This window comes from Heteronotia binoei, chromosome 7 (assembly GCF_032191835.1).
Source record: "Heteronotia binoei isolate CCM8104 ecotype False Entrance Well chromosome 7, APGP_CSIRO_Hbin_v1, whole genome shotgun sequence".
Classification (NCBI taxonomy): Eukaryota; Metazoa; Chordata; class Lepidosauria; order Squamata; family Gekkonidae; genus Heteronotia; species Heteronotia binoei.
In genome coordinates this window covers 36,876,653-36,889,500 of record NC_083229.1, presented here as the reverse complement: position 1 = coordinate 36,889,500, position 12,848 = coordinate 36,876,653, and the positions used below count along the sequence as shown (strand labels likewise).

Here is a 12,848-nt window from a genome sequence, read left to right as displayed (position 1 = left end):
TATCTACACATTCAGCTCACAAGAAAGAATTGCAAGGCCCAGGCAATTAAGGATTTTCTGCTAACTGTAAAATGTGGGCTAAACCGTTTGTTTTGACTGTTGATCAGGATAAACTTTAACCACTTATGAAACTTAAGAGTGGTTTAGTGGACAAGTGGTGTGCTGTGATAACTAAAAATATACAAGCTACATAAATAAAAACTATTGTTCCTTCAGTATGACTTTGTACTTTGTCTGTAATTTATTAAAAACTGTAACAAGATACTTAAAAAAGGCTAGATACAAAAGTAGTTAAGCCGCTCACGAACATTAAATTTCTTCAAAATGTACCTTCAAATAATCATGATCTTATAAACATTTTACAGTTACCAGGTAGTGCCTAGGCTGAGAGAGCTTCAACAGCCTGAGACACAGCAGAACAAGTTTCCATGTTTGAGTTGGAAATGGAACAACTTCCTGACTGACTGCTCAAGGAAAGAGGGATACAAAAGTGTTGATTATGAACGATTAAATACTGTGCATTGGCTTCCTTGTTATATACAAAAAAGACCCTCACTAAAGTATACAGATTACATGCAAAATCATTAGTGGTGGTATCTAATGTGCCAGAGTCCAATGCAACCAGACAAAAAATTGCAATGGCAGTGGTTTTTGTAAGCAAACATGAATGATTTTCAACTCAGCTCTGAACTGGCAAGAACTTTTTACAAGTTCAATATACATGATGCACAACTGCAGCCAACCACAAAATTAAACACCTTTTTTTTCTTAAAAAAGTTAAAATAAAACACAGAACATACTTCATCTTTTATTTTGAAATTCCCTACTCCCTCTATACAAGAGCCTTTGTTGAAACACCTTCCACAAAGGCAAGCAGTGAATTTTTTAGAACATTTTACATATTTCTCCCCCTCAGCAAAAAAAAAAAAAAAGCTAATCACAGTGTAATTTATATTGTTCTGCTGTCATCTTTGGCTGGAGTCTGGCCAAGAAGTTGCCAACTAGCAAATGGGTAGAGTTGAACATCGCTAGAGCTCCTTCGGCCCGTAGGTTACAAACTTAGTACAGGAATGTTGCATTTAACCACTGAAGTACCAGCAGGGGGAGCATGACAGCATTAACTTTCATAAACTTTTATAGACAAATGGAAAAATCTACAAAAAAACTAGCTAGTTAATATTACACAGCAATACACACTTTTTAAATACTCTACACAAAACCAAAATTTTTGGTCTTAATGGCGAGTAGCAACTTCTGTTTGAGAATCTGTTTAGAAGAATAGAGCGGGACATAAAGGCGAGAAATACAAGTGTTTGCTGTAGGGAGGTGTTGGTCATCTGGCGGCCTTATTGTGATGGAAGGCATGGGCTGAAATCCTTCCTCACTAGCAGGCAAGGATGGGCTTGATGTCCAGAAATAAACCTAAGGGGCAGATAAAAAGTAAGCTGTTAGCGACTTCAGGAAACACACACCAGTTTTGTAAAGTTGTAATTCCTTTGTTCCTAAAACCTTACAACTTGAAATAATGTTACTGCAGAGCACTTCAAACATCTCAGTTGCTTAAAGCCTGTGATTCCTGTCCTAACATTTGCCAAATCAGGGAAGATAAGTGCTTGAATGGGTTAAATAACCAGTGGCAGAAATCTATAATTTCCAAATAACTTAATGAAGCACTCTGAGAAACTACTGCTTTATTACTTCTCAACTGCTATTTGTAAACTGCCCTGGTTCTCTGTCACACCTTTTTTTGGTCCTAGTCTTTTGAGGTTTAAAATTTCTATGGGCATGCGAGGGTGTGGGTAGCCCAGTTAATTATTTGTCCTTCGAATGACAGCCTTGCCTACCCCCAGTTATATCATCAACTTTACTCACTTTTAAAGAGAAGCAACACAAGGTTTTTGCTCAAGAAATATAAAGCTAAAGATTCCTTCATTGTGGAACTAATTCTCTGGATTCAGGCCAAACTGAGGTAGTATATCTGTTTTTTATCACGTGGAAGAACTAAACACCCTGGCTCAACAGGTAATGAATTAATCTCTTAAATCTGGCCAAAAGAAAACTACTTACAAGATCTTGCCTCTCTGTCATACTCATCTTCTCAACTATGGACCAAAACCAACGCTTGAACTGCAAAAGCTTCTCGGCATTTTCTCCTGTTCCAGAATGAAAGAGCAGACACAGTTCACAATTATTTATGTAACGGAAATATACATTCACACAAAAGACAATGCTTAACTGTATGCTACAGTTCAAATGACAACTGCAGAGGGGAGAAAGCCAAGCACATAAGGGCCCTGAACTAATTTTAGCAAATAAATAAATAAAGATAAAATACGGTTCCAATTAAACAGGCAGGCAGTTTCCATTTGTGGAGGAAACATCTAAGAGAACCCTGGTGTGTAGATGTAAGCAGGCGTCATGCTCTCCAAACTCATTTTTACAGTTTGGTGGGAAGGTTTTCCAGTAGGCAAATATTGTGGAAGCTTATGGTAAGATGACACTTGTCTAACTGGTACACAAATAAGCATGCAACAGTGATACTACCAGGCCTTTTTCTGTAGCAGAAACTCCTTTGTATATTAGGCCACACACCCCTGTGAGCCTGTAAGCTCTTGGAGGACTGGCTATATTGGGGGTGTATTCTAATATGCAAAGGAGTTCCTGCTACAAAAAAAGCCCTGGATACTACTGTCCTTTAACTCTGAGGTTAATAAAGGATTTCATACCTGACTCATCGTTGAAAGAAGTGAAACTGATTAGCATCTGCACATTAACTTCACCACAGCCATTTACTAGAAGCCTAAAATCTTCCGCTGTCAAGTCTTCTAATGAATTCTTTGGAAGAACATCCAGCAAGCCTTTCCTCATTGCCTAAAAGAGTCATGAGAATTATTGTTTCAGTATCAACAAGAACTAGAGGCTGGCTAGGAATAAGATGTTCAATGGTGCCTTTAGCACCTTCCCCAACTACAATAGTGTTCTAAGAAATCTGCCTATCCCACCCTACAAGGCATCACTTCTTGCTTTAGCAACAGGTGATCTGTTCTGGGCACTGAGAGAGAATATGCTAGTCTGAATACTGGATGGCTTCTTCAGTTAACAGATATGTTGGGGCACTAGTATCATCGGCCTGATTAGACAGATGACTGAGTCTGGTTGTTTTGTGTTGTCATTCTCCCTGCATGTACTGCCAGTTGAGAGATCTCCTAGCAAGATCCAAAGTGCGTGTACAGTTTCTCTCATAGAACAAAGTTGGAATCCAGTGGCACTTTTAAGACTAACGAAGTTTTATTCACAAAATGAAAGCTTTCGTGTGCACATTTCATCAATGTTTTTCTCATAGGGTATTTTTTTGTCTGAGTTACACTTAAATGACATACGTTATTCTTTTTAAAAGAGGCCCCAACTTTATCTGTACTGCCCCCCCCATGTGCTATGAATCACAGTCATGCAGGAAATACAGATTAACCAAGGGATGTGTTCAGCATCCAGTAATTTGTTATTAACCACAGTTTGGACCAGACATTCAATAATGGTACAACCCATGAAAAATTGACTTTTTTTTCCATCTTAGAATATTAATGTGAATTTTGTCATTTCCTTCCTTTTCCCTGAAAGGCTAAAATGATTGGGAAAAAAATCAATTTTCACCCCATAAAGGGATTACACAGAAATTGTTTATAATATATCTAAATTTATAATCCTACAGATTATGCAACAATAAAGAAAAAACAATACATTTATAGTGAAAAAAATCCATATCACTTACATGTAGAGGCTGTTCTGCAACTACTAACATTCTGTGTTCTGCATATTTTCGGACATATTCATAAACATTTTGTGGAGTGACTGGTATATTTACGCCATTAGAGATAAGTTCAACCTGGGAAAATATTACAAAACAATCGTCTATTACGGGTTTTTTTAAAAAGAGATTTTAAAAGATTAGAATATTCATTTTTCTATGGTAGAGTACATTTGTCCACTCTTATGTTTCCAATTTGCTGTTTAAAGTTATTTTTAACCAGAAAAGGGCAAAAAGTATAGCTGGTTATGAATTGTTCAAGCTGTGCTTACCTGTCCTCCACCTTCCTCTTTACACAGATCTATTGCGAATGCCAAGTCCATTGCTGCAAAAACAGCATCCGCATCTGTACTTTGGGAAGCAAGGATAAGCTGCCGCAAGCTCTCATACATCACGGGGTCAAAAAAAGCAAAATCATGCCAGTTAACCTGAAAATAAAAAGCATGGCCTTCAATAGTAGGGTTAGGGCTATCCAGGAACTACAAATGTTAGTTGTGCACTTATAGGACTGCTACATTACTAAGCAGCCTGCTATTAACTTCCAAATAATGTCCACACCAGGAAACCTGTTAGGTCTTAGGGTAGATCCAAGACTCCCCATCCTTTGATAATCAAAATGGCTCATTTCAGACATCACACCAAACAATGGCCAAAGAAGTTTAACTATGGTTTAGCACAATGTCTGAACTCATAAACCACAGTTCAATCAATCAGAATCAGAAACCGTGATTTAAAATAGGTTTGCATGTTTCTTGACTTAAGCCACTAGGAGCCAGTGCTTTGCCCCAGAGATCACTGCACCATGGAACGCAGTGAATTTATGAAACTGAGTGCTAAGAGACAGAAGACAAAAGTAAACAGTTTTTCAGATGGTAATTACACCCAAAGAAATTGCAAAAACTAGCAAGAGTTGCAACAGAAAATGTTGGAAATGTCAAAGTACAGATGCAACATTTTATCAAAGGTGGCAGACATGCAATACATCAAGACAATGTTGAATAAAGATCCATGATGAGATACAAAAGATATTTAAATTTAAATTTGCTATGGATCCAAAAAAGTATTATTAAATATTCAACCAAGCAACATCACAAAAATGCAAAGTGAACTATTTAAATATACAATAACAGCAGCAAGGGCGATAGTTGTGTTTAAATGGAAGGCTAAAAAATGTCCAGAATTGATGGACTGGAAAAACAAGTTAATTGAGTATGCAACAATGGCAAACTTAACATCTTATTTGCATAATAGAACCAATGTAGAATTTCAAGAAAAAAATAATGTATTTTTATTATCTAGTCAATAAATAGGATCAAATCTTTGAACTGAAGAATGATTAAGAAATAGAATTAGAAAACATGTTTGTAATGAAATGTTAGATAGGTAGTAAGGAAGAAAAGATTGAATATAAAGAAGTTAAAATCTAGAAATTATACAGCAATTTTACTGCAACAAAGTAAGTTCTGTTTGATAATTGTAACAGATAGAATAAAATGCAATCAGACAAAATAGATAAGGTAGATGTAATGATTGTTTCTCTTTATCTGTGCTTATCTTTGTGTTCATGAAAGGTGATCATTTATGTATAACTGCAGTAACACACTGGGTTGTTTTTGCCCGTAAGTAAAAACAAAGATTATATTTTTAAAAAACAGACAGTTCTTAGCCATGTTTTGCCTGTTGAATATTTAGAAACTTAAACCAAGGTTTATATTATAAACTGCAGTTAGTATACACCATGGTTTGGCTTGAGGTTAGAGTTGAACCACTATGGAGTTTTACAAGTATGATTTAGGATATACCGACAAAAAATAATTTTACAAAACCTTCATTTGGACTCATTACGGATTATAGCTATTATTCAGATGGTCACATTTTGAAGACACTTTATAAAGTTAAGAAATGACTGCTTTCCAAATATTACAAGCTTCAACTTATGCTTCATACAGGTATGTTCCAGTGCTGTGCATTTCCTTGCATCCACAAGCACAGTTGAAGGTTCCTGAATTGGGAAAACTTCCAAGTTCATTCCAGTTTGCAGAGACACGTGAATACATACATCTGGGCAAACTGAAGTTTGTTTCCTCCCCTGAAACCAACTTTTGAGAGGTGGGAGGAAGAGGAAGGTGTGCACAGGCATGACAAACAAGCTGTGTCCAGGCTGGTCACACACAGAGGTTTGCTGTGTTGTACAAATACAGTCGATGACTTTTTACAGCTTTTAAAATGTCAAAAAAAAATTGCATTTCACTATCTCATTCAATGTCTTAACAAAATTTAACAATCTTTCCCCTTGGCTTCTTATGCAAGAAGAATCCAAATATAGTTCCTCTGATCAATTTGTGAACTTGTTTTAAAACGCAGAGCCTGATCTACAAATTGTGCGTTCTTGCTGCACCATTATCCTTCTGTATTGCTGCACTGGAACACACAACTGAGTCTTTGCTTGGAAGTTTTTTGACCAGGAGGACCAGCAGCAAATGAACAGCTTATAGGCCAGATAGCTCCCAGAAATGCTTGGACTGAGACTATGTTCTTCTGTAGGGGTCACCAATCTTGTTGAGTCTGTGGCACTTCTAGAATTTCAACAACATTCATGGAGCACTGCTATTTCCAACTGGGTACTCCTTGCAGATGCAAATATGATGCTTGCTGGGTTCTTCCTCTGAAACACCTCCTTCTCTAGTGAGGTAAAAGAAAGCCAGGACTGCCTATATCTTTTGGGAAGAAGCAAATGGGTATTAGCCCACTGCTGGCTGCCAGCATGCCCAATGGGACCATGTTGGGGATCACTGCTCTCCTGGCTGCACCAATGAGGAAATGGGATATATGCCAATGCAAAGGGGGCAAATATGCCAATTGTGTCAGCATCCCATAAAGAGTGCTTTGGTTGGCTGTGATATTTTCAAGGAACAGAGTGTTTCCTGATTATTTTGGTCAGTTTAATGTGCATATATAATCTTGACCCAGTGAATTTTTAAAATGTGCATTTATTCTTTCTATTTCCTTGTATTATGTACTATAAATTGGTACTCCCTTGCCAAATGCAATTAAACTGCTACTCTAATACTTACCTTTCTGCCAAGAAGTACTTTGATTACATGCCGATTTAATGTGATTGGACAAAGTTCATTCTGTAGCAAGCACAGCCCTAGAATTCTGAGAAGCAACAGAGAAGTTTGTTAAGTTTTACAGAGAAAAATGCCAAAAATGAGAAATCATCCTTATTTCCAGTCCTTAATGGAAATTGCTGTAAGCCTAGTATTCTAGCTTCTGACAAATAATTAGGGGAGGGGGGAGTCTTATCTTAGAAGAAGACATGCATTCTAATACTTCAACCAAACCAGTGATATACAAAAGCTAGATAATACTTCACCTGCCAATATTTCTGAAACAATTTAATCTGGCTTCTGTGTTTTTGCCAGGCCTTGGAGTATAGAAACCACGCTTTCCAGGTTGATAGAATAGTGGCGCATTATCATCACCATCATCTGTATCATCTAATTCCATATCCACAACACTGCGACTGGAACCATGCCGTTTTCTATTTTCCTTTTGCGGGAAGAAAAACATGAAAAAGAGGGTGTTAAATTAAAGTAGCTGAAATCCTCTTCACAGCTCAGACATGTTCTGTATTAAATTAAGAAGCACCAAAACAATAAGCAGACAACTGTTTCTAAAATGTGGATTTGCGCATTCAGTTTTATCATGGATATTTTAAAAAATAGTTTAAACTTGGGTCACAAAAGCTATTCAGATCACATTTCACTTGTTTGTGCCCTTGCAGTTTTTTTGCTTTTCTTTTTTTAAGTTGGCTTGAGCGTGAGAGAGAGCTGCCAACTCTAGGTTGGGAAATTCCTGAAGATTTTTGGGCTGGAACCTGGAAGGGGGCAAGGCTTGAGGAGGGAAGGGACTGCAGCAGGGATGTGATGCCATAAAGTCCACCTTCCAAAGCACCTAATTTCTCCAGAGGAACTGATCACTGTAGTCTGGAGATCAGCTGTAATTCTGGGAGCTCTACAGGCCCCACCTGCAGGTTGGCAACTCAAGTTTAAGATAAGGCAGAGAATAAATATTTTAAATAAAATCAATCCAATCCAATCCCCAGGAATCTAATGAGAAGACAGGGAGTGGCCAGCAGGTTTGTATGTTCCCTACCCTATAGCAGGAGTGAGCAAATACTAAAACAGATGTCTTACTTGTACTTTATCTGAAGAATCCAACAATCCAAGGTCTAGGATGCTGTCTGCTCCATTTTCCCTTTGAGGATAAAAGTGAAATATCTATGAGATGTTTCCAGAAATTTCAACTTCATCATCAAAAGAATAACTTCAATTTAAAAAAAAAATCTAATTCTACCTTGAATACTCCCAATTCTTGCCAAATATTTGTTGTATAGGAGAAATATATACTAATCCCATCTAGTGTGGTCTAACAGAATCCAACACCTGAAGCTACAGAATTTGGAAGTCCAAAATAAAGATAAAATTCAAGCTTAAAACTGCATAATCATTTCAACTTATGCTTTATCGCTTAAGATTTCCAATATCTGCAAATGAGGCCATGGCATGTTTTAGTTTCACATCATTGTGAGGACTTTTTAATAAAATATCTAACTTCACTAACGCTCATATTCTTGTTAACTAGACTTTTCTTGGTTCCCATGTATCTTACTGAACTCCTGCCACATATGAACAATTTCTTTTCAGAATGCTAATGGCAGCCCTGAACCCTGTTCATTACGTACCCCACAAAGCGCAATTTCTTATCATTTTTCCTTTTAAAAAAACAGGCAGACCACCACATTATAATAGCAGCAATGTTTACGAGCTTCCTTACAACACATGCCTATTGTTCTAGATATTTCTGCTGTGGGAAAACTAAGGTTTAAAAAGCACGCTTCCCCCTAAAACTCAGGAGCTCTGTGACAGCACTGTGGCATGTACAACCCCTGATCTTGTCTTCCATCAAGAGTTCAAAGTGCATTTTAAAGCCTCCCTGGACAGTGTGGTATCTGTTCTAATGGTAATATACCTTCCATGTGCAATAATAAGTTCCATGGCCTCATCCACTCTTGCTCGAAGGGAATCTTCACTGGCTAGCAAGAGAAGCAGCTGAGCAGGAGACAATTCTAACAGCATACCTGTGATCTTGCTTGCAAATGCCTGAACACAAGAAATGAATACCTTTATTTTCAACTTCTATATTCATTTGGTAACTATAGGCTGGATACAGTAGTTGGCTTCCTTCCTCCAGTGGAAGGAGTCCATTCTCCAACAAAAGGGACTCATCAGTCCATCCTATCACATTTAAGAAACCATAAACACATTGATCCACAGCCTGGTCATGTGGGCACTGATTTCACAACTCACTTAAGTGAAGAAGCCAACATCGTGCACAGATCCTTTTACATGCATGGAGCTTTCTTCTCCAATGGAATCAACTGGGAAACCCATGGCATAGAAGAGTTTTGAGTCCTCAGGGCTCTGTACTTGTGGGACAATAAATTGTGGGGCAAACGCAGGAGCCATCATATCATAGTATAATAAAAGCTTTGTTATGCAGCACTTATGAGGAATGGGGGTTGCAGGTTAACCAACAATGTTGGATACTGAGATTTTGCTCTGCCTTGCCCCGATGAATGAGCTTGACAGTTGAGAGCAAAGACAGCATCCAAGTATTATGTCAACTGACAGTGCCAGCCGGTAGAAGCTCAGAAACAGTCAGAGGCATCAAGCTGGTCAACTGAAGATACAGAAGTAGGGCATGCTGCATATGCTCAAAGATGCACGGGTACGGTGGTTATGGGGAAGGGACCTGCAATCTGAACAATGCTAGTTTAACTGACCAATCTGGGTAATTAAGTGCCAGATACCAAAGGTTTACTGTATATCTAGATTATGTATTAGTCTAACACTGTAGAGAAAAAGACAATGACTTAACACAGCACTCCAATAAATTCTGAAGACACAAAAACAATGTACTCTACAGCAGAAAGGTGGGGAGCTTAGCCTTACAGGTTGCATTGCTTGTACACGAGGATAAAGTCTTTCACCCAGGGCCTGTCGATGTGCTGGAAGAGGATCGGGGTCATCACTAGGATTCCCTTCTGATGCAGGTCGGAACGGTCTGGTGTCAATGGAGAGTTGTCTTCTAAAGTCCCTTAAAAAAACAATATTTAATCAGAAACTACCTGGGGCTTTGCAGAGTGGTACTCCATGACCAACGTGTTAAGGAATAACAGGAACATCCTTTCCCATCTGGATCCCACAACACGATATCACTGGCTTCCTAGCTATCACTTTCTGATCTTGCTCTGTGAGCCTTGATCTATTGACAAGAAGGTGGAACTGGTGGGTCCATTCTGCTAACTACTCAAGAGAAAGCTTCAATGTAAGTGAAATGGATCCACCAGATCCAGCCCTATGCTGGTGGCAATGGAAATTAGATCACAGCTGTTAATGCCTACATCTGCTGCTGCTGCAGTGAACTAGTTTTTTTACTGCTTGTTCTGTAAACCATCTTGACAATCACTAACTAAAACAACAGGAAATAACTCTATTATGTAAATAAATACAACAAAATCTTATACCTCTGAAATTGTGAAAATCAAATATTACACAGTTGTCAAGAAATTTGAGCAGCAGCTATTGGGTTCAGATAAATAAAGACCAGTAGTCTCTTGCTTAATAAGAGAAACACCCAATAACAACTAGCGGTTCACTATTTATTCTTCCAAAATTAATTATTTTTAAAAAAAAAAAATTACTTACCTATCCCTGTCTCGCCGAGAGCCAGTTCGCAAGCCACTACTATTTCTCCTCATTTCTCTTTCACGCTCCCTTTCCCGATCTCTTTCCCCTCTATTCCGTAACCTCTGCATGAGACCTGATGGGGATAGCAAAGTTTAGATCTCGTAAACTTGCTTTTCCCCCCAACAATATTTATACATAAATATTATGAAGTCATCAGCACTACACTCAAATATAGCTGATTTAGAAACCACATTTGCTTTATTTTGAAATCTCTTTAACCTCAACGACTGAAAACTTCAGTAAGAGCTCAGAAAGTCTTTGAGATAGCAAGTCAGTCCCTATATACAGAGTTCCACAAGAATCCATATTCTCACTACGTAATGTATGATCTCATATGTAGCTATTAGGTTGATTGCCATCAAAATGTTTATGATAACTAGATCTACATTTTATTAACAATGAACCTCAGAGCAATTACAAGAACCCAGCTCTCTGTCAAATTCCCATAAGAAGTGCAAGGTATTTCATTTTAGATCAGATTTTAGGTGAATTAATTTTAGGCACACTGCTGATATGTATTCTTTTGAATACAGTTTATTACAACTACTGTATTGTTGGACAAGTTTGTTTTATTTGCATAGCAATGCAGAGGTCAGAATTTCCTTTTAAGTGAAGAATTATATAGAAGACAGAAGAAGAAGATATTGGATTTATATCCCGCCCTACACTCCGAAGAGTCTCAGAGCGGCTCACAATCTCCTTTACCTTCCTCCCCCACAACAGACACCCTGTGAGGTGGGTGGGGCTGGAGAAGGCTCTCACAGCAGCTGCCCTTTCAAGGACAACCTCTGCCAGAGCTATGGCTGACCCAAGGCCATGCTAGTAGGTGCAAGTGGAGGAGTGGGGAATCGAACCCGGTTCTCCCAGATAAGAGTCCACACACTTAACCACTACACCAAACTGGCTCTCCAGCAGGCGTTAATTTATTTTTCACAAAGCACAGCACATGAAACTATTCTCAACTTCTGTAAACCTGCCTATCAATCTCTACAGGGCTCCCTGTCAGGCAGGACAGTTCAGTTTTTAAAAAAAAAGTACAAACAGCATGCCTGAAGCCACTCAACAAAGTACATAGAAATGGATCTTTATTGGCCCTTCTCATTGAAAACAAAATCACCCTGCATCATTTGGTATGAAACAAAACAAAAAACAGCTCAAAGCTCATGTCACACAGAGCATTCATTAAGACACTTACTTGTATGTGTTCCCTTGTTGGCATTTTGGATACAATCTAGATTTGGCAGCTTCTCATTTGACAAAAAAGCTTGTGCAATAGCAGTATAAAAGCTTCGTGCTACACCACTGCCTTCCCCTGGTTCATCCTTAAATGTAACCTTCACCCTGTGGACTGCCATTGGAGTAGTAGCACATCTGCGACCAAAATGATTGTTGAGCTGTCTCATTGTTTGCTGAATGAGAAGATCTCTATCTCGATCAACCTAGTAGACACATCAGAACAAGATCTTAAGCTCCTGAATGGAAGTTAATCCCCCACCAGCCCAGCCCTAACCGTAATGCTAAATGGCCAATCCATCCTACTTAGCAACAGAAGAAGCCAAGCATTAGCAAAACTGAATGTTCATGTAATGGCCAACATAACCACAACAGCCAGTTGTATTAGAACAAATATCAGATCATTTATAATCCCAAGAAATGCAATCTCTCCTGTTTTAGGAAAAGACGAATATGGATTGTGAAATACGCATGATGTTCCAAAGCTTAGAAGCTGTATCATTAAGGACTTTTAATTACACACATCCCAAAAAAGAAACAAGAGATGTGAGAATGGCTTGTAACTACTGAACAGTGAATTACTAAAAGATATAAATTAGCATATCTAAAGCTAGCTAGCGCCTCTCTCTCCTTAAAACACATGGATATCATCTGCCAGAGGTACTTCTATATAAAATTCAATTTGGACCATAAGAGCCAGCAAAAGTCTACATGGGTCACACTCGGTATCTGAATCTGGATGCACACGGACAGAAACAACTCTAGTGGCCTATTCTGTAGTAGCATGTAGTAGTGAGGACAAATTATGATCAAACACTAGACTTCCAGTGCTGCATAAATGTATGCCCAAGTAAACTTTCTATGTGGATTTAAGACTGGTTTCTTGGTGGTACTTGCTCAGTCATCCGCTGTCCAAGCTTTGCACCAATCTCTTTAATTTGTCAAATTTCTATACAATCAGAGTATCCTTGAAAAGCATGAAGAAAGCCAAGGCC

General features: G+C 38.3%; 1 protein-coding gene across 8 annotated transcripts in view; it reads right to left on the bottom strand.

The window, feature by feature from the left end:
- Positions 1-218: 218 nt before the first annotated feature.
- Positions 219-12,848, bottom strand: part of UBR5 (ubiquitin protein ligase E3 component n-recognin 5) — an 83,686-nt gene continuing 71,056 nt past the window's right edge. For 7 of the 8 annotated variants that reach the window (XM_060243420.1, XM_060243412.1, XM_060243414.1 and 4 more), the window contains 12 exons: positions 11,816-12,059; positions 10,579-10,693; positions 9,823-9,967; positions 8,840-8,970; positions 8,005-8,065; positions 7,182-7,357; positions 6,880-6,964; positions 4,078-4,233; positions 3,770-3,883; positions 2,727-2,871; positions 2,068-2,153; positions 219-1,422 (listed from right to left, as the gene is read on the bottom strand). In XM_060243420.1, the coding sequence (XP_060099403.1) occupies positions 1,210-1,422; positions 2,068-2,153; positions 2,727-2,871; positions 3,770-3,883; positions 4,078-4,233; positions 6,880-6,964; positions 7,182-7,357; positions 8,005-8,065; positions 8,840-8,970; positions 9,823-9,967; positions 10,579-10,693; positions 11,816-12,059 (1,671 nt within the window). In that variant the 3' untranslated portion in view covers positions 219-1,209. The remainder of the gene's footprint in view (positions 1,423-2,067; positions 2,154-2,726; positions 2,872-3,769; positions 3,884-4,077; positions 4,234-6,879; positions 6,965-7,181; positions 7,358-8,004; positions 8,066-8,839; positions 8,971-9,822; positions 9,968-10,578; positions 10,694-11,815; positions 12,060-12,848) is intronic. The other variant, XM_060243415.1, reaches the window with a different exon arrangement.